General features: G+C 45.5%; 1 protein-coding gene across 4 annotated transcripts in view; it reads right to left on the reverse strand.

Annotated features, from left to right (window-relative positions):
* Positions 1–20472, reverse strand: part of ANO1 (anoctamin 1) — a 71052-nt gene extending 50580 nt beyond the window's left edge. For all 4 annotated transcript variants that reach the window (XM_088175329.1, XM_088175328.1, XM_088175327.1 and 1 more), the window contains exon 1: positions 20357–20472. In XM_088175329.1, coding sequence (XP_088031455.1) covers positions 20357–20414 — 58 coding nt within the window. In that variant the 5' untranslated portion in view covers positions 20415–20472. The remainder of the gene's footprint in view (positions 1–20356) is intronic.
* Between the last annotated feature and the right edge of the window lie 1226 nt (positions 20473–21698).

Genomic DNA, 21698 nt, shown 5'->3' on the forward strand with positions numbered 1-21698 from the left:
CAATTCAGCATCCAGGCACCTTTCCATGAGTAAGGATGGACAGAGGGGTGGGCACCTCACCACAGCCTCCCCCTGAGCCAACACTTGTCATGTTTCTCTATCTACTTATTTTCTTTGCCTGATTTTAACACAATTTTTTTTATTTAGGTGAAACCAACCCTTCTTCCTTGGAAACTCTCATCTCTTAACTGTATTCCTTGAGGAAGTATTTGCAACTCAGATCCACAGTTTGAATTCTTTATGCCTTTTCTGCCTGCAGGCTGTGGACAGAGAATGCCACCACAGCACACCTCCAGGCAGCCCAGCAGGATCCTTTGGGGAACCCAGAGCACAAAGCCAAGTCCTCTTGATGAACATCCCACAGTGGCACGGCACAAAACTCTATTTTGTGAAAGGCTGGATGCTCCAGTGGCACTGAACACTGGAGCAAGTGTAAATGCAGGTATGAGCTGACTCCGCCCAAAGTTTTTTGGAGTGCCAGCTCTCACAGGAGGAAATACCCACAGACCCAGGTTGTCACTCCTGAACAGGATGTTCCAGTGGGAAAAAACCCATCACCACACCTACTGCAGCCCATGAAACAATTCCCACAGCCCCATCGGGACCTCCCCAGGCTAAAAACATCGAGTGCTTTCTCTGCTAATCTCTCTACACTTGCTAATCAGCCACCAGGCTCTTAGAAAGGACTCAACCTTTTAAACAAGATTTAAGAAGCCAGGCAGCAAAAATCAGCCATTTGCAGAAAAATCTGTGTCTGAAATGCTACTTTTCATGGTGAAACAATGACTTGCTGGTTTGACAGAAAGGCACTTCTTGCTGATCCTGAGTCTTTTGAGCACTTATATCCTGTTTGGCTTCTCTCCTTTATGCCTATTTATTTGGGAAATTTATGGTGCAATTCCCAGAGGTTCGGATGCTCTATCACTTACCCATGTCAATAAACAATCTGTTTAAATATGGAAACACTCTGTAGCAGCACAACCAAAGGTACTGGTTGTGCTGCTGCTGTGCCTGAGGGAAAAAATGAAATTGGGGGAAAAAGGGATTTTTTGGTGAAGACAGCCATTTATCTTTCATTAATCCACCAACACCATTGGGGCACACCACACAGCTGGAAAGATTTACAAATTCTGCCCATTCTACCCTTAATTATCCCTTAAGGATAATTGGTTGCACCATTTACTGACAGTTCTCTCTCCTTAATTTTTAGATGCCAAAACTGAATCTGTTTCTGCTCACATCCCAATATCTTGGTTTTGGGAGAGACTTGGTGTTGAGAACTTCCAGCCACCACTGGCAGCAGAGGAGCTCTCAGAGCAGAGCTGCAGAAAGCAGTGTCAAACCAACTGGAAGCCAACACCTTAAGGTCAAACTGCACACCCACTGCCTGTCCACCCTGTGCCCAAACACAGCACAACTCCTCCATTTCAAGGAACACCCACAAAAATATCTTTCTCATGACTCTAGAGCCTCAACGAGCCCGTCAGAGCTCCCAGCACGGTGTAATGTGTCCTGCTCAAACACAGGCTGCTCCTAATCTTCTCCAGGTTTGTCACCTGCCAGCGCTGTCTGGATTCCTTCATTCTGTGTCAGTACAACTGTCCCTCTGTGAGAAACAGCTCAGAAAAAGGCAAATTACAGTTTAGGGTATGTCCAGTGAAGATGAACAAGCAACAGCAGCTTTTTTCTGGGATATTGCCTGCAGCACTCCTCACCTGTGTCAGACACAGGAACTCAAATTTAAACAGATGCAAGATGACAGAGGGAATTGTGGCAGAGATGGAGGGAGGAGCTTCTCTTCCTAGAACACATTAAAATAATTAAAACCTACCCCCTCATTACCCATTTTCCCCATCCTTGACTGAATGGTCAAGAAGGCAAAGGGAAATGAAGGACAAATAAAGTGCACAAGTGATTAATTAACATTTAAAACACTCAAAAGCAATCATTAGAGATGAGGCTCCAAAGCAGAGGTTCGTGCCAGGGCAACAGTGGCAAAAAAAAATTAAATAAATAAATATATAAATAAAGTAAAACAAAACTATTTTCGTAATGGTACTTGAGAAATTTATGAATGGGATTCTGTGATGTGGTTGCCCGAAATAGCAAAGATTTGGACATGGTGACCCCAGGAGTTCCTGAGAGCAGCTGGCACAGAGGCCACGCGTGAACAGAGGGTTTCCCACTGCTCCCTCTCCTCTCCTGTCAGGATGGGCTTTTCCCTCAGTTACAAACAAAATTCACCATCAGCATAAGGCACCTCACACTAGGACAAGGATGATAAATATTGCCTAAAAACCAACAACTCTGTCCAGAAACCCAAAGGGAACTTTGCAACCCCCCCCGGCCAGATGCATCTCTGTCTTTACTTTCTTCCAAAACATATTTCCCCGGATTTCTTTTCATTTTTGTTGCTTTAGGCTGTAGGCTACACATTTTTCTTGTGAAAAGATGCTTGAAACAAGATAAAATACTCCAGGTCAGGCTTTTCCAGCCCTGAGCAGTGTTACTACATGTTCCCTACACAGAGATACTGTGGATTTATGTTTAGTTTATGAGTCTAGACCCTTCTCTGGCATTTAACTGGCTAATTATCCCTGCCCAGATGGAGGATTTTGCACTTGTCTGGTTCTCATCTCCAGTCCTGGGAGCACATCCTTTTCCAGGAAGATAAGCAACAACAAGTCTGCTTTAACAATGTGAGATTTAAGGCTGCTGGTACCAGATCCAAACCTCCACAGGCACAGACACAGAAAGCTGAAGGGAGAGCACACCAACTTCACTGGTTCAAGTTTCAAGAAATTTTTGGTGGGGCAGTCTGTCATCAGCAGGCTTTATTTTAGATCTATTATCAACTGTCCTGCCATGTCCAGCCTGAAGTCAGCTTAGAGGAGCAGAGCTGCCATTAACCCATCTGGGTGCTTTTTTTTTTTTGAGGAATTTGATGGCAATACAGACCATATGTGACTGTACTCAAAGAAAATAAAACCAGTACTTTTGAGTGGCCTGATACTACACAGATCCAAAATTGTGGAATCAGGGCAGAAGTTTGGTTTTTACACAGTAAAACTTAGGAGGAGTAAACCTGGAGGAGATTCTTCCCTGTAAACATGAGAGCACATCTGACGTGGAGATCAAAAGGAGAACTTACACTAATTATACTGAAAAACAATCAGTGCTCCAGAACAGATAATAATGAGAAATGAACACTGAAGGAAACTTTGATGTACTTCTTAGATAACTGTGGTACTTTAAAATTGGATGCAGTTCAAACATTTAAAACATGTCAGTCTGAGATCTACATTTCAGATTGAGAATGTGTTGATGCACAAGTAGATTTTAAAATAAACACACGGTGGAGCAGAACACAAACACGGATTAAAATTAAAAAAAACCCAAAAAACTACAAACCCAAACCCCTGCTCTTCAGCTAAATCTCCCCTGTTGAAGAGGCTTTAAAATCTCTTCTCCTTCACACAAGCTAAACTCAAATGCCAAACTTTACTGAAATCATTGTTAATAATTCAGTTTGCAGCCTGGATTGGCTGGGGTGCCTGTTGACTCAGTGCAATTTGAGTCACAGGCACAGCCCAGATCACACTGCCAGCCCCTGCTCCCACCAGCAGGCACAACACTAAGGGCAAAACCCAGCCCTGATGGAGGAGAACACAAACCTGTGGATATTTCATTTGCTGATGCTAGTGAAGATTTCTCAAAGTGGGTAGGTCTGGTTCATTACTGCCTAAACTGTGGGACCAAGCTGAAAAGGTGCTCCCAAAAGCATCAGTAGTGGCAGGATGAGGAACACAAAGCAAAAGGACAGAAATTTGGTCAAGCTTCTCTAAATAGTCTTCCTTGCACTCCTGTTTAGCAGTAAAATATTTTCCTGTAACACCCTTCACCAGAAAGTCACCTAAAACAAAACAAAGAACTAAAAAGACAGCTAAAGTTTTTCTAAGACTGCAGCTGAATGAAATATGTGAAGACAAAGGCCACCACAGGGATGTAAAGGACCATTCCAACAGCACCATCAATCCCTCCATTTACAAAAGAAATAATGTCCATGTGGTGCACTTCATTTCCACTCTGCAGCCAAGCCATGGGAAGTGGATTTTCTCAGTATCATGATGTGAGTTTTGATGGGCATCAAAAAACACACAATAATCTTCAAAATACTCTGAAAATTCAGAAATGCTATTAATAACAAAAAGTGTTTCCCCCCCCCCCCCCCCACTCTACAGTTCCTATTTCCATCTCCCGTGTTCTGAAGTTTAAAATTCCTATGAAAGTCCCATCTGGGGGCATGGAGAGCACAACTGGAAGAGGTCCATGAGCTCCACAAAAAAATTAACATAAAGATAAATTTTTAGAGCACTCTGTCTATATAAACTACAAGACAGCACGTGCTGCCAGGATTACCCTTCAGGAACAACATGTGCCAGCACCTATTGGACTGTTTATGAAATTGGCCATTAAATTTAAACACTTTGGAGGATGGAGAAGAGCCTGTGGCTTGCTGGTTTTAATTACTTTGCTGAAGTAATTAAAGGGGGGGTTCAGGGAGTGTGTGACAGCTCCAGGGATGAGCACACCACATGGGAACAACCTTGGACAAGGTTGCTCGTGTGCCCTGGTTATATCCATGCTCCAGGAACCACAGCTTTTCAAATCGAAGCAAATTAACCAGCAATCCTCATTAACCTGGCCAACCTTAAGGACATTTGACCCGAGGGCACGGAGTGGGGCATCAAAGGGACATGGGGAGCTCTCAGTTGCAGGCAAGCACGGGCTTGCTGCCACCAGAATGTCCTGACTCGTGTCCATCATGTCATTTTCAAAACAGCTGCTGCCCACAGGCGCTGTTGGAGTGTTTAATTTCATGGCATAAGCACTGAGAGCCCGGGGCTGCTCCAGCTCCTGTGCTGGGCCACCAGCAGGGCCACCACGCCGGGCTCTGTGTGACCCCGGGTGACACAGCACAGCTGTCACCTGCAGGATGCCTCCTTCCTGGTGCCCACACCATTGATTCCCTGCTGCACTCCATCCCCTGGCCTTGGAGCTTCTGGAGCCAAGCAGACACACAGCACATGAAACCTGAACATGCACCACCACAAACATCGGTTTCCTTTCCTTAAGAGGCAAAGGGAACAGCTCTCATTTTATTTTCAGGGTGCAACAGCAGCCAGCACCAAGGAAAACAGAGGTGGAAATATTTTTCTAAAGCCCTTTCCAAAAACATTTGCCATCTGCATGCTGGATGACGGACCTTGTGTGATTCCATGAGCAGATTTCAGGGATTTCACATTTCTGAAGCAGTTGGGAGTCAAATATTTTCCAGCCCGTACTTCTTTCAATCAGTTACTTGTCTATTGCTTACAGAAGTATTAGAAATCCTGCAGTTTGGGACCTACTCTTAAGGTCCAAATTCATTATTTGAACATATAAATCTGCTGAGACAACATGCACCTACTCCTCTATCCTAAAAAAGGGTTCCTGGAGCCCATGCAGCAAACTCCCAGGCAGCAAGCCCTGTTTGCATGGAAATGTTTAAGAAGAGAAACAATATCAGAGTGCCCCCTATGTTTATAATTATAGCTTTAATAACATTCCACCTCCTTTCTAGTTTTTCCTCCAGGTTCCATTTTTGGCCTGTTCTCAGTGACAGCCTCTCACAGGCATTTCCAAACTACAACACATACTTTGGTGAACTATCAGTTTCACTTACTCCACTCTGATTTTTTACTTGATGGCAGCATTTATTTTTCCTGGTGGGGCTATCTATGAAGAATAAGGAATAAAGCACTTAAAGGTTAAGTGCTCTCAGAAAGATTTAGCAGGTTTTAGTCACCCAGGCATCTGTTCACTCATCTGTTCACTTTTACCTGGAGTTTTTGATGGGTTAAAGCTGTACATGGATAGAGGAAGAAATGACAGGATTGAAGTTTTAAGCTGGAAGACTGTAGAGTAAATTAGGGTGGAATGAAACAGCACTACCAAGTCCAAGGAAAGGTGAAGGCTGTGTGTAGCAGACTCAATCGATTGATTGATTGATCAAGTGTTTAAGCAAGAGAATGCTGAGGATGGGACAAGATCTCCTAATGAGCTGAAGCTGGTGCTGCTGTAAGGTCCCTGCTCCTGAAACCACACACGATGGGAAGCAAAGAACCTGGCTGATGTAAGGGCTCAGAAATGCTGCAGTTATAACCCTCATGGGCCAAGTCCATCATTTTACTGGATAAATTCAGTGAGGCAAGGTGGGTCTTTTCCTCTATTTTCCACAGAGTTTCTTCATCCTATATCACACTGCTGTACACCACCACCAAAATACAGAAAATGGAAAGTGAAACCCTTGTTCACAAAAATTTTGACAAACCTTCACTACAAAACACCAACCAAAGCAGATCATAATGGGTTCAGGAAAGACTTTGGCATGTTTTTACAAAAACAGCCTCTCAAACCACGTTTTACCAAGCAGTGTGGAACCCAGAAGTTATGAATATGAAAGAAAACTCCTCAGGGCTATGTTGTCCTCCCTCTGTTTGGGCTCAGTCTCCTTTCCCCCTCCTCAGACATGCCTGGAGGGAGCCTGGAGATCCAGCCTGTAGGAATGCACCCATTTCCCACAGTGAATTTCTGCGCCCTCCAAACTGGGTGAGTAAATATTCCCTAAATAAAAAAATATCTGTCCATCATGCCACAGATGTAAAACAAATCAGGCTGTGTAAGATGAGAAGCTGGAAAACGCAGATCACCCAGATTTACCCTCTTTCAACAGCTTTTAAAAAAGATCCCTTTTCCCCAGGTGCAGCCTCTCTGGACTGCCCTGGTGCTCCCACAGGGTCCCAAGAGGACTCTAACATTCCTGGGCACAGCACGTGGCAGAGGGATGGAGCAGGAGGCTCCTCTCCTGCATCCAAGGAACTCACACTCCAACAGCATCCAGCTGCTCTGCATCCATTGCTTCCTTCCCAAATATAACCAGCTACTTGCCCCATATCCACAAACTTAACAAATAGCTGGGGCACTACTGCTTTTTTAACGAAAAAGGGAAAATATCAGGGGGGATAAAAAGAAAGAAACAAAGAAAGAAAAAGAACAGACACAAAATTAAACAATCTACCTTAAAATAAACTCTGTGGTATTATCTGTCTCTTGTCAGAAAGTTATTAGGGAATAAAAGTGACAGACTGTCTACTAAGATACATCCCATGACCAAGTGACACACCTAAAACTTGTCAAAGACTTCCCTCTGTTGACGTGTCTGCTTATCCTTAGTGCCCACACGTGTTACATTACTGTATATTCTTGGAGGGTGGAAGCTCTGGATTTATTTGTTGCAGGGAAAGAACACTTCTTTCCCGCACCTGATTTCACCCTTCTGATGTGACAGGTCTTTGTCTGCTCCTCACATAAACCAGAGAAGTCCTCGACTAAAACCAGACTCCATGTAATTATTTTCCCTTAAAAATAAAGTCAATAAAACTGGCAAATGTGAACAAAACTGGAACTGATCTATCAAAGAACTGTAAACAGATTTTTCTGCAGTGCACATTCTTCACACTGAGGCATTACTACTGGTCAGCATTAAAACCAGACAAATGATGTGGTGCTTTGGTGAAAGAGGAGATGAAACAACTCATGTGGACAAGTTACAGAAATGGGTAAACGAGATGGTGCCTGAGCCCAGACAGAAATTTTGGGAACTCGGTTTCTGGTGTCCAGCATTGGCCACATGCAGGGCCCTACAGAACACATCACATCAGAACTGAAACACCCAACTCTGCTTGAAAACTGGGCTTCCACCACAGCTTTGATGTGGTTGTGCACTGGGTGAGTTCCCATGAAGTTTTAATTCTTGTTAAATCTGTGGGAGGGTGGAGCAAGGACACCAGGAGGGCTCAGGAGGAAAGTGCTACCGTGGGGGCAGTCTGGAAAGGGTTTCCTCTGCAGTGTAGCCAAAAACATTCAGAGAGATTTAAAAACTGTTTGCAGATGAATAAGTGTACTTTTTTTCTGAGAATAAATTTTAAATGAAAATTAAACTGAGCAAATAAAGCAAGCTACAGCTATTGAAATAGAAAGTGTACAGATCACGGGAAGGAGAAAAGAGCAAGAGAAACATTCCACACTGGAAGGTGCACCCAGGAGGGCAAGTACACAAGAGTTTGAGTCTGAGCAAGAGCAAACTGTGAGCCAGAAACCAGTCTACACCACATCAGCTGGACAGATGGAGAGAGATCTTACCTGCTAACACTGCTAAGACCAGATTCAGCACAAAGATTCATTTTGTTGTTTCATTAGCTCTTCTTGGGGAGCAATTGAAACTCTCTTTTCCACACTGCATCTACTTTTATTTGCACTTGTCTCAATGCAACCTGAGTGATGTGAAGGTAGCCCAACAAGAGCAAAATGTTTCTTTCCCAATGTTGTGAGGAATCCATAGCATCTGGAATTCCCTGCCTTCCTGGACTGTTCCTCAGAGCATCCCAACACCAGCACAGCACTGCTTCACGGGGTTCTATCACCCAGTGCTAGTGAGTCAACCAGAAAAGAAAAGTACAGTCAGACATGAAGAGAAATCTCTGGCCTCTCCAGAAGGAAGTGCAGGGGGCAGTTCAAAGCTGAACCCTAAGAAAACCCTGGCCACAGAGGGTTTTGCCTTGCAATACGGTTTGGATTAAAATCCTATCTGTCTCCACAGCTTTGATGAAAGTCTCGTTTTTTCTGTGTCAACTGAAAGCAATGAACTAAAACAAAGAACTTGACACATGTACATGTCTCCAACGTACAAACAACTGGCTGTTTCCATAGAAAAAAGAGAGAACGAACTGAAATAACTCTAAAAAAATGAATTCCTGATTTTGTAATAAAGGCCACATGGTCTGCTCAAGTGAGCACAGAACTGGAGAGGAAAACTGATTGGTTTTACCCAAACTCCAATACTGATTTCATCCCTTACTTCATCTCTTCTCCATCCCAGGACACATTCCTGTGGAAACTGCAGGATTCACCTCTTACTCAGCAGAGCTTTGGCAGAATTAATTATTGAGCATTTAATCAAATCAAAGAGTGAATGAACATACCCTGCAGTACAAGTTTGTGGAAAACACAAAGCAAACCTGACATCATCAACCAAATTTTTGTGGTTGAATGCAAGTCTCTTATCTGTATTCCCTGGAACCATTCTGGTCTGGACTGCACACAAACTTATTTGGTACACCAGAGTCACAGTTCAACAAAGCAGAAAATCAACAGAAACACCATTTGGAAGTTAGATAACACAAACACCTCTTGTGAGATTTTAATACCATCAGACTCCAGATTTTGCCTTGATATTCTGAACATTTTACAAATCCCACAAGGCCAAACTTAACCTTGCCTCCACTGGGCACCACTATCAGAAAAAAGTTACTGATCAATAATGCTGGCACTGTAAGTTCATGCAAGGAATAGTACTGGCAAAGGCTTTGGATGTGAGCTGAAAACCCATTTAGTTAAGAATATTTTATTGTGGAAAAGGACGTGGAAACAGAAAATAAGTTAAAATGATAAAGAGACCTGAATAGAAAACTGTGGTTATAAATGGAACAGTCGCTGTGAGCAGACAGTTCTGTACATCCACATCTGTTCCAGTTCAAAGCAGTTCATGTGAACCAGGGGAAGGAACTATTTTTTCCTTCAGTGCTGCAAACCTATCTGCAGTCTGGCCAGGACACAGGGTAGGAAGAGGGAGAAGCCACCATCACTGGCTCGATCCAAATGAGATGGAGCTGCCACCAACATCTCTTCTTGCCTTTCCCTGTGTTGTCTTCCGTATTGAAACACACTTAGAAGAGAACAGCAAAGCTGTTTGTTTTCGCTAAAACCAAGATTAACAAAAGCTCTGTTTTTGTTCCTCTGCTCACAGATAGTTTCTGTTTCACAACTGTCCCTTCTGGGGCCACTTTGATGATAACGTGGGAAAAACAGGCAGAACAGTCAAAGAAGGAAATAAATATATAAAAATAGTGGGGCTGCTCCAGGACTCATTCAGGTTCTAGAGGAGCTCACAGATTTCCTGCCTGTGGATAGCTGAAACATTTTATCTACCCAGTTTGGTCTTTGTTTCTCGAATATCCTCTTTTCCCCTTCTTTTGCATCTTAAAAATTATCTATTTTAAAAAGTAACAAAGAAAGCAGTGGCAAGAAAAACGTGGTGCAAACAAACAGAAAGAGCACTCAAAAAAGAGTGAGAGCTGGAATTAGCTCCCTGTTTTGGTCTGACAGCAATACCATACTTCAGAGGAAAGACACTCCCCTGTAATAATCTGGTCATGAAATATATTTGTTTTCCTACTTACATTATTAAATGACTACACATATGCAATCCGTGGGATTTAAAAGCTTTTTTTTTTTTTTTTCAACCTCAGATTGCTCACATGGAGGTTGAAATATCTTTATAGACTCCCTGAGTTTATTTGCCACAGGAAAGACATGAAACTTCCCGCAAACAACCCTGCTCCTGACGGAAAACGGCCCCAAGTCAGTCAATACTGAGTAATTGAAATCAATCACAAACTCACAGACACTGCTTCAACCGGGTTTTGCTGTAAAGATTCAGTGCTGTGACTGGTGAGGCGCTGAAATCCTCAGCTACCATTAGGCATTGCTTCCAAACGGGATGGCAAAGCCTCGCCCGGAGCAGAGCTCAGGAGAAGCTCCCCGAAAGGCAGAGACCTTCCACTCCAACTCCATAATCCTCCAAGCCCCTTACAGGGATGCTGGATGAAGGGGCAGGGCTGTGTTGTTAAACGCTGCTCGTGTCAGGTGGAAAAGCTCAGTGGAGGGTGGGAAGCTGCTGCAGATTCCCCTTGGACACAGAGGCACGGAAGCTGTCGGGACACACGGGAGGGTCTCCTGCTCAGCTGCCCACCAAAACCAGGGCTATTTGTACACTTAAGTGCTTCTCTGGATGAGGGCCAGAGGGCACAGGGAATTGCAGGACACAATCCCCAGGAGCTATTCTGAGAAAATGTACTGAAGAGAGAGAAAAAGGAAAGCTTTAGTTAATTTATATTATCAAGACAACAAAGACCTTGTTTTGGAAACAATAATCTGGTTCTTTTAACTGAGAGCTTCTTAGCAAGATGCTACAAAGAGAAGTTTTAAAAATTAAATTATTTCATCTGCCATTTAGAAGCTATTAGCTTTAAAAGGCTTAGATTTGATTTCTATGCCTCTGGTATGTAATGATGTTTAAAATCTAAACCAAAACCTGTTTCTGCTCTTCCTCTGATAATTAGTAGATGGTCTCTGGTTTTCATTATCTAACTATTCATTTATATTGTTAGATGGGCTTAAACGGTAAAGATTAATCAAAAATACTTTATCACAACACACAAAAGACAAGTCATTACGACATGTAAGAGTGATACCAGTGAGCACAATTTCTCTTGCAGGCAATGAATTGTCATGATTTTCATTGTGTTTGAGGGAGAAGATTCATTGTCAGAAGAAAATGATCAGCTGCAAATTTACAAAATAAACTATTTAATTTTTACAGTGTGATGGCACTCCTCAGTCCCTTACAAAGTAAGCAGCAGAGTGAACAAGCGTGGCCCAATAGTTCAAACTCCAGTTCTGAACTAAGGAGCAGCCAGAACAGTTTTACCCTGTGTGATCTGGGGCAGACCCAGAGCACTCTGCTTCTTCCTCACCTACACAGTGCACAGGGTCTTACCCAGGACAAATGTTCTCTCAGCTGAATCCATTTCAAGTGAACTAAAATGACAGTTCTTGTTCTCTGTTACCTGTCAAGCCTATAAATTCAACATATTCATTCTTGTCATATGCCACAAGTTCTGCAACTTGAATAAAGTGCAGATGAAGTGACAGACTCTCACGATGTCTCCCTAAAGTTTGTGAAGTCCTCTAAGATCTGTGGATACAGAAATACCTTCTAAAGCATATACAGAAGGGCTGGGACATGTTTATGGTGCTCAGCCTCTTAACCTGGGAATTAAAGGAGAATCTCCCACATATCCTTGAGTACAATTGTTCAAAACCAGGATCTGTTCCTATTCCAAGTGCTCAAACATCATCTAACACCCCAGGGCACGTGAAGCCAAATGTTTCTCCAAAATGACTGAATCTGAAATCTGTAGCATAGTTAGCTGAAGTGTGTCCTGGCAACACACCTCAAGCTGCTCTCTCATGCCTTTAGCTGGCCTCAGCTTTCTGGCAAATGGATTATTGACAGCAATAAAGATGTAAAGATGAAATAACATTTCAAATCTATGTCCCTGTCAATGTCAATGCTATACCCTAGCAGACAAGTTGTGGGAGCCTGCAAACACAACCCTGCTACTACAGTGCTGATACATAAAACCCCAGAAACTTTGAAATTAAAGTTAAGGATTACTCAATTCACGCCCTCTGTACAATCAGTTAAGCTGATTAAAAAAATATGGAGTATGTGGACACTCACTCTTCATTATTCTGTTTGCCACTAAGAGAGGTGTTCCCAAGATATATCCTGCAAAGGAAATGGTGCTCAGCATGTTTTAGCTTAGATTACTTGCCATTTATAAGGAGTGAACAAAACTGCAGGATCTTCTGCTACTGTTGTACAGAGGCAGCCTTAAATTTCACCCAAAGGAGACCTCTAGCTAAAATTCCTGATAACACTCATTTATTTTCAAATCTGTTTGATTCAAATTTATGGTTGGTTTGAGGCAGCAGCATGATGAACTGACTCTATGCCCTAGGAGACTAAATTTGTGAAAATTTGTTACTTGAGCTGCTTAAAGGAAAGTAAGTGTTGCTTTGGATGTTGGTCTGATGAACCTTAGGGATAGTGTGAGAGGAATAATTGACTGGAATCTCACTTTTATTACTTTAGTGATAAACTAACCTTAAGAATTCCACTTCTAAATGATTTTAACTCTTTGTACAGAGCTGCAAGGTCTGGCCACACTGGAGGCAGATGCAGAAAGCAGCTGTCCCCTCCGTGTGCCCGTGTCATGTGTGAGAGCCCTGAGGCACAGCCCCATAGCCAGCCTTTCCCTCACTGACCCTGGAGCTGCAACTCCTACACCTGGCGAAAATCCTGGAAAAAGCCTGGCTCCACATCCTTACTTTGTGACTCAGGCTCATTTCTGTTTATACTCTTGTGAGCTGAAGAATGATGATGACTAGTAGCTATATAGATAAATAAAGTATATTAAGTCACAGGAAGTAAAAAGGGAAAACCATTAATTTATTTTTAGAAACCTGTTCTTGCCATTCATCAGAAGAAGAACATCCAAAAGTTTGCAGTGAGATACAAGCATCTGGATGGGGTTTGCTGACCACATACCAGCGTTCAGACTACTCACAGAGCAGCGTTTGCCTTCTTTAGACCTGACCCAGACTCTGTGCCAGGAACACAGGATACAGACAATAACGGAGTAGTTTCCACTAGCAGCAAAGGCTGCTTTCACCACACGGGCTACAGCTGCTTGGTCTCCCCATTCCAGTGGTCCTACAGCAGATTCCTCTCCCCAGATGCACCATGGCACCCGCTGGTACATCCCAAACTGCTGCCCACACACCTTCCACCAGCAGTGCCCACACCAGGGAAAATGTCCCAAGGTCCAGATTGCCTTCTCCAGATGGACAGACCAAGGTCTTGCACCCCATCTGGGGCAATCCCAAAATACAGAGAATGGATTGAGAGCAGCCTGAGGAGGAGGACTCGGGGTTGCTGGCTGAAGAGCAGCTCAACATGAGCTGTCAAGGTGTGCTGGCAGCCCAAAAAGCCACACGTGTCCTGGGGTGCCACAGAAACAGCGTGGCCAGCAGGGTGAGGGAGGGGGTTCTGCCCCTCTGCTCTGGAGCTCTGCATCCAGCTCTGGGGCCCCAGCATGGAGAGGATGTGGATGGGCTGGAGCAAGTCCAGAGGAGGCCATGGAGAAACCTGGAGCCATCTCTGGAACCTGAGATGGGCTGGGAGAGGTTGGGCTGCTCAGCCTGGAGAAGAGAAAGCTTTGGAGAGACCTTAGAGCCTCTTGCATTGCCTAAAGGGGGCTCCAGGAGAGCTGGAGAGGGACTTTGGACAAAGGCCTGGAGTGACAGCACAAGGGGGAATGGCTTCAAACAGGGAGGGCAGGTTCAGATGGGATATTGGGAAGGAATTTTTCCCTGTGAGGGTGGTTAGGCCCTGGAACAGAGAAGCTGTGGCTTCCCCGTCTCTGGAAGTGTCCAAGGCTGAGCTGGACAGGGCTTGGAGCAACCTGGGATAGTGGAAGATGTCCCTGCCCATGGCAGGGGGTGAAACAAGATGATCTTTAAGACCCATTCCAACCCAAACCACCCTGGCATTCTGTGACCAGACCAATGCTAATCAAAACCAAAGAGGTGATTAAATCTGGAGCTGGATGCTCAACTCCCAAACACTGAGGGAACTCAGCACACCCATTCACCCTTTGCTTCCCCTCCTCTTGCTGGTTTGCCAAAACAGCACCAATCCAGCAGTGGAAAACCTTTTGAGGCCAACAGCGCCACACTCGTGACGAATTTAACGGGATTTGCATAAAAGCTTCCATCTCTTGTGGCCTGCAGAAGTTATTTTTTTTTTCTGGGCAGTCATACCACAAGCATAAAGTCACATCATATTTTGAATCTTTGCCTTCCAAAATCCGGGAAGAATTGCAAGGCACGCTCATTGACATGTCTTGTGGTGTGGGGGCAGCCAGGATGCCATAGTGCAAATGGTCAGACACAAACACGCAAGAGGTTTTTCCCTGACTGCTAATGCTGCTCTGGACAAGTGTCTGTCACCATCCTTACTTCAAAGCAGTAAAAACCCTAAAAGTCTGAATGATGCTGAGGCCCTGAAACTTCCACCTTGGCTCCCTTTCCACTTCTTAAGAAAAATTATAAAACTCCTACAGTATTATGTTGAAAAGTTGAGTTTTAAAATGTACTCAGAGTTCATTACTTTTACCTCCATGATGTCACTGAAGTCACTATCTGCTCACTTTTCCTATTCAATTTTTAACAATGTATCCTGAATCTGCTCTGAAAATGTAATTTAGTTGCTAGACTTTTCCCTTTTTTTCACTAATTGAACACTGTGAAATGTATTTCTCCCTCCCTGGCACATTTTCTCTTAGTAAACCTTACTTATCAACACATGGATCCCTATTGCACATTGCAAGCTTGTTCTGCAAGCAGGATATCAGCTGACGTCAATGAAGATGTACAAGGGGCACCAAATATTTTGCAATATGTTTAGAAAACAGATTTTTCTTGTTTTAGCATGTACTCACCAGGATACAAATAGAGGGAGAGGTAAACCAGCAGGACTGGGAGCCAGGAATACATAGCTCAGATTGTTATGTATCAGTAATGTCATGATAGAAGTTCAATAATTTATAGGATATGAAAAGAGCAGTTAATGCCTGCAAACCACTTAGGCTTTTCATAACAGAGTTCAGGTTTTAAAACCTCAGAGCACTTACAGTTGTGTGGAAAAAGTCATAGGTGTTTGTGTCAGTGTAAAAAAAGAAAAGGATCTGCCTTTCAGAGCTGCAGCTTGAAAGGCCATCTCAGTAATTGTATACATTATTAATATACCACTGATAGGAATAAGAATGTACATCCAGGTCCTTGCACAGATAGAGGGCTGCCAAGAATAAATCAGATATGTAGATAAGGTAAGCAGGCAAAGATATTAAAGAGGAATGGCACTGGGTCTGGTGTTACTGCTATCTTTCCATCAGTTCAAATCTGGAAATAGTTTCCGTAATGGCTGGAAGGACAGACTGCCAGCAGAAGGTTCAAAAAATGTGAACTGTGGGAGTCTGAAGAAGACAGCAAACACTGGCATGAGGGCCAGCCACAGAGGAGAGGCAGGGACAAGGCACTGGAAAGAGCAAAGGGAGCTGGAACACGGAGCACAGGAGCAGCACAAAGGCACGGAACAAAGGCGAGGTGAGGACGGAGCGGGGACACGGGTCAGCTGCTGCAGAGAAAGGATAAAGGATGCAGGGAGGTTAGGGGGCAGGGAGAAGGGCTGGCCCTCCCACCAGGATGTAGTACTACTTTCAGAAATAGAGGGATGAGGGATACAAATCAAAGGCTAAACCAAATAAATAAGAGTCTATTTCCCTGGAGGGCATGTGGGATCGCCTCGCATGCAGCCGTGGTGACTAATGCAGAGGAGCTCTGCTTCCTGTGCATTCCAAGCCTCCCCAGCCAGGCAGACATTGTGGTTGCTGCTAAAAGACCCACATTGACCATAAATTACCTCGCAGGAACAATGGAGACACCACTATCTCTGTGCTCTTCAGAGCACCAGAACAAAGTGGCGCAGTGTTAGTGGCATTGCTTAGATCTAACAGCTGGCACAAGATGACTTAGCACCACTGAAAATAACCCCGTGACAGGGCCCCAGCAAAGCTGCCAACCCCTGAAAATTTGTCATTTGTAAAACCCCCTTCCCTTGGGATTTGTGCCTATGACAGAGCTGCAAGTCTTGTCCTGATCTCCAGTTTGGCTGCAAACATGGGCGAGGCCGGGGAGGTGAATAACCCCACGCCAGCTGAACACCTTCTCCAGTCTCTGTAATCATGCACAGCTCTTTCATCCCACTCTTGCTAACTCGCCTTGTGTAATAAAACATGAGGCTGTGAGGAGAAGGGTTTTGCCGGAATCCCTGAAAACACTCACAAAGAAATAAGAAAAGTGGTGACTTCTATCCACCGGACCAGTTGTGCACCTATGCAGTGACCCAACAATTCTATATGAAAAGCATGTTTTGATAGTATGGATCCTTCAAATTCCCACTCATCTTGCCCGAGGACAATGCCAAGGACTTCGGACAGGCTTTTCTCTGGAGCCTGCTCGGTGCCTTTGGCTTTCCCAGATCTCATCCCTGTGCTGACTGCCCTCTATGGCAAATGAGGATATAGCAGAGGGATCAGCCTTCCGAGGGCACAGGGCGAAGATTCGTGAGTACCTGGGCAACAGGGAGCGGGATGCTGAGCTCTGTGTGGAGGCTAAGGGGATCTCTTTCCCCAGGAGTCACAGACCTTGCTGTACAGTGTGATACAAGCATCTCTTCAGCACTAGGATCTCAGTGAGAGCAGCTCCTTCCTGCTGGAGAGCTTTCTGGTCAGGGGTATATCGCAGGGGATCTTGTTCAGGACCCAGCTGTGTAAGATGCCAAACGTGTTCCTGTTAGTGCCAAGTATCCCCAATAAAATGGGAGGTGGGGCCAAACTTGGCTTTCATCAGTCTTTCACACAGTAAAGTCCTCAAGCTTTTCAATCCTGTCACATCCTTTCTTCCTCTCCCCAAAGTGATCCTAATTAAAAGTGAGCCTTATTTTCCAACCACAGCACGTCCCCAAGCATTTCCTTTTCTCAAAACTGCCAGAACCCAAAGGGTGCAATTCGAGTCAAAAGGGACATTTTTCCCTTCCCGATGCCAACAAACACTGCTGCTTCCCAGGGTTACTCTGCTGCCTGCCTTCTGTTTTGGCACGTTGATTTCCCCCATATCTCACACCACGCACCCGTGCAACCTCAGCATGTGGCCCTGGAGCTCCGCAGCATCTTCCCAGCACATCCACCACACCTGACTCCACAATTCCCCATTTCCCAAAGCCCTGCCAGAGCTCCCAGTGACTGCCAGGCTGCCCTGCTTGCTGCCAGCCCGGGGCAGGACAGGGAGTGTTTCCCGTGGCACATTCCTGCAGTCCGGCACAAAGTCAGAGCCTCTGCCCCGGCCGCGTGCATGCTCACCCCCAGGAATTAATAACTTATTACGACAAATTAAAATATTAAGTTAATGATGTGCATGACTGCAAGTTACAGAGCTGGAAAAGAAGTCCTAATTAAATCAATACAGTTATTAGTCCCTTGTCATCTCTGATTAATTATTAGCTTAATATACTCCATCATTTTCACTGTTAATGGAAAGAGCTGCAGCGCTACCAGGGGAAGCTGGGCAGTACACACCAGAAACCTATGGAGACAGGCTGGAACTCCCAGTTCAGGACTGAACAAGGTCTTTCAGAGACGAGGGGAAGACACATTTCATTTTTGGGGCTCTGGTCTGAGTGTATTTAAGTTTGTTTTCAAAGGGGGAGCAGATGTTCATTCAGGAGATTTTTGACTGCTGAAAGGTTAAGGGGTAAAGACTTGACTCCTAAAGCTGGGCTTAGTCCCAGGCACTTGTCCCAGTGCCTCCAAGCCTTTCTCTGCAGTGACAAGATATCACCACGGTCCTTTCAGAAGCCAACGTGCCCCTCCCTTGCCCCAGAGCTCACCCCAGCTGTGACCTTCACCCCATCCTCACCAGATGCACTCATTACCCCAGGGCACAGAGAAGGAGTGGGCACACAATAAGCTGGCAGGCATCAGCTGTGGTGCCTGGCTCCTCAGGGCACAGATGTAGCTCAGGACACCTGTCCTTTCATGCCACCGACAGGGCCAAAAATAATGTGCTGAGGTCACTTTTCTCCTTGCTAGTGATAAGTGAAACAGTACTTTGGATTTAGGCAACAGATAGTATTTACCCAGAGCTTAGGGGAGCACAGATTCCCTTTGGCTTTGCTGTCTTCCATCATCCTTTCACTGCCCCCAACTTTTCCCTAACTCCTTGCAATGAACAGGTTTCCTTTGCTGTCTGCAGGAGGATTTTTCTGAGTGTAAAACTTCAAGGATGGGTCTCTACGTGTCTCTCCAGCAAGTCACAAAGCGAATTTGTACCACAAAAGCTGCTATGTCATTAGACAGGAGTTTTGTCTTAGAAACAGCTTTTACAAAGAAGCTCTTTTGGATAGGTTATCAACAGAAATACAAACACACACTACCGAGAACAAAACTGCTCCTTGAACTCGTCAATGAAGCTGCTCATGGTGCTAAGGGGTGATTCAGTAAATTAAATAATGTCACTGTAAAAGACTGTGCTTCTCAAAGATAAAAAGCCACTCAAACGATTTCTCAGGACTCTCACCACCCTATCGCTGCGATTACCTCGTGATAAATTGCCACCTGCCTCATGAGTAATGGCAGTTCCCAGTGCCATTTTATCATTTAGTCCTCTTGCTGATATCTCTGTTAACGTACTGCCACAACACTTCAGCTTCCCATGCTCTACTTGCCTTCCACTGCAGTTGTGCAAAGTTGGAGCTCCTTATTTCCAGAAAGAAGTTAAGGTGGGACAATCAGTGTCATGCAGAACCCCTGTCCCCTGCTCCTGAGATAAAACCCACCTGTTTCGTGTCAGACATTAAATTTCAAATTCTGAGCACTCTGGCCACCTTAGGTTTGATGAGTAAACAGCACTTCTTCTAGAAATGGGCTGAACTCCAGTGAAATATTTGGCTATTTAATGAGCAGGCTCTAGGATAACGGTTTTCATGGGAATCAAAAAAGAAGGAGTAAAGAAAAGGGCTCCCCACGCTATTCTTAGCTACAAACAGCTAGATTTGGAATTTTGATTGTAAAGCATGGAATTTATAAATGGTGCCATGCTAAATTTACTTCATTTGTATACAATTCAGCCGGATAATCAGAAGTGTTCCAGTATGTTCCTGGTTAGCATCTTGGTTCTGGTTTTATTGTCTCCAAGTTGGTAGAAAAAATGCGTTCAGTAAATAGTGCTTGCAGAATTTGTGTCCCAGTGCGTGTGCAGGAAGGTTTTCTATACACAGATTTTATATAAATGCGCATGTGGGTGCACATGCATGCACACAGACACTGAGCAGTGATTTATTTCCAGAGGGAAGCCAAGGAAATTCCCACCCCCTACCATTTAAACGATCTGCTCTTTGGCTCCAAACATTCTGCAACTTCTCAGCCAAGGAATGTATTTTCCCCTTCCAATATATATAATTTATTTTGCTGCACACATTAGTTAATGATAGCGAGATACATCAGTTCTGTAAAAACATTACTGACAATCTCAGACAGATCCATTTCATTTAGTAAGTTGGGCTTTTTTTTAGCTCGTCTTCCGCAGCACGGTGTGAATTAACAGCAATCATCAACTCAAGAATTTGTCACATATACTTCTAACTCCGGCAATTTTTCATAATTAGATTGGCTTCCCGCGGTTAGACTAGCTTTTAATTATGATATTAATATAGGTTAGAAGGACTTTACACTGTTTTACGCTTCGGAGGCGGGGAGGGGGAAAGCGGGAGGTGGGAAACGAGCTATTTCATTTCACCGGTATACTCTGCGGCGATTATTTCTGGATTTTTAAAAATAGTCGATGAAACGCTAATAATAAATCCCTTATCGGGGCACCCGGGGCGCCGAGCCCGTCCCCGGCCGGGCAGGAACGCGCCCCCATCCCGCACCTTCCCCAGGCCGAGACTTACGCGGTCCCCAGGGCGCGGCGGCCGGCAGCCTGCGCAGGTGGATCTCATCCTTCTCCATCGCCCGTCCGAGCCCCGCAGCCCGCCTGCCACTTGGTACCAAAGTGAACTTGCCAGGATCCCTCCTCCTGCCGCTCCTCCTCCTCCTCCTCCTCCCTCGTCCCCCACTGCAGCCGGGGCGGGCGCGCTGCTCCGGGAGCGGCTCCGCGCAGCGCCCCGCCGCCCCCGGGCACACTTTAAATACGGGCGCCGGGCGGGGAACCGGCCCGGCCCGCCGGAGCGCGGCCCTCGGCGGGGAGCCGGCCCTCCTCCTCCTCCTCCTCCTGCCCTGCCTTCCCTCCCCCGGTGACGCCGCGGCTCTCCCCGCCCGGCCGCCCGCGCGTTATCCCCGCGCTGTCCCCGCTCTGTCCCCGCTCTACCTGCGGCGGCGGCGGCGGCGGGGCTGACCTTGGGCGCGGGGCGGCGGCGCCGGAGCGACGGCGGCAGCTGCGGGCGGGGACAGCGCGGCCGCGAAAGGTCAGCGCGCCCTGCGCTGCGGGAGCGCCCCCGCCGCGCCCCGCACTCGCCGCGGAACCCCCCGCGCCGCTTCACGCTCCTTTCTGTTTGGGTTTTGTGGTTTTTTTTTTTTTTTTTTTTGTAATTTTTTTTTTTTTTTTTTTTTTTTTTTTTTACCCGCACCTTCCCGTTTCTCCCGCGGTGAAAAGGAAAAGCGAGGCTGGGTCTGCTGTTGAAGCACCGGGATCGCTCCCCCTCGCCCAGAGTGCGGGCTGGCCACTCCCCGTGTTTCTCACAGCCCCGGTGGGAAAGGTGACGAGATTCCCAGCTGGCAGAGCAGGGACAAGGTTCTCCACCCCGCCGGCACGGGGGCAGCCAGGGCAGCCCATCTCCCGGGAAAACTGCTTCTCCCAGGTCTGGTCCAGGAGGGATGCTCTGAAGGTCACCATAGACACTAACAAGCTTGGGCCCTCAAAGAACAATTTTTAAAAACTTTTTCTTTTTTTTTTTTTTAGAAATGAGAGGTGTAAAATAGCTGGAGCTCGCTTTTTACACCTCCCACTGCGTGGCTACGGTATTTGTACAGGAGTTTGAATAGGAATTTCAGGCTATTCCCCTTTTCAGTGCCCCACAGGGATTCCCTGGTCTTCTCCAAAGTTACAGCCTGAGCCTGTGCTGTGCTGCAGAAACCCACTCAGGCAGACCTGACACAGATTTATCTGTGCCATTCTCTGACTGTTTTCTCTCTTTTTTAAGTTGTAATCTCTGACCAGCACTTAACCCTCAAAATGCAAAGCCAGGAGTGTGCAAGGGCTCTGCCAGAAGGAAAGAGGTTCAGCAGGCTTCTCAG

This window comes from Sturnus vulgaris, chromosome 18, assembly GCF_052056855.1.
Source record: "Sturnus vulgaris isolate bStuVul1 chromosome 18, bStuVul1.hap1, whole genome shotgun sequence".
Lineage (NCBI taxonomy): Eukaryota > Metazoa > Chordata > Aves > Passeriformes > Sturnidae > Sturnus > Sturnus vulgaris.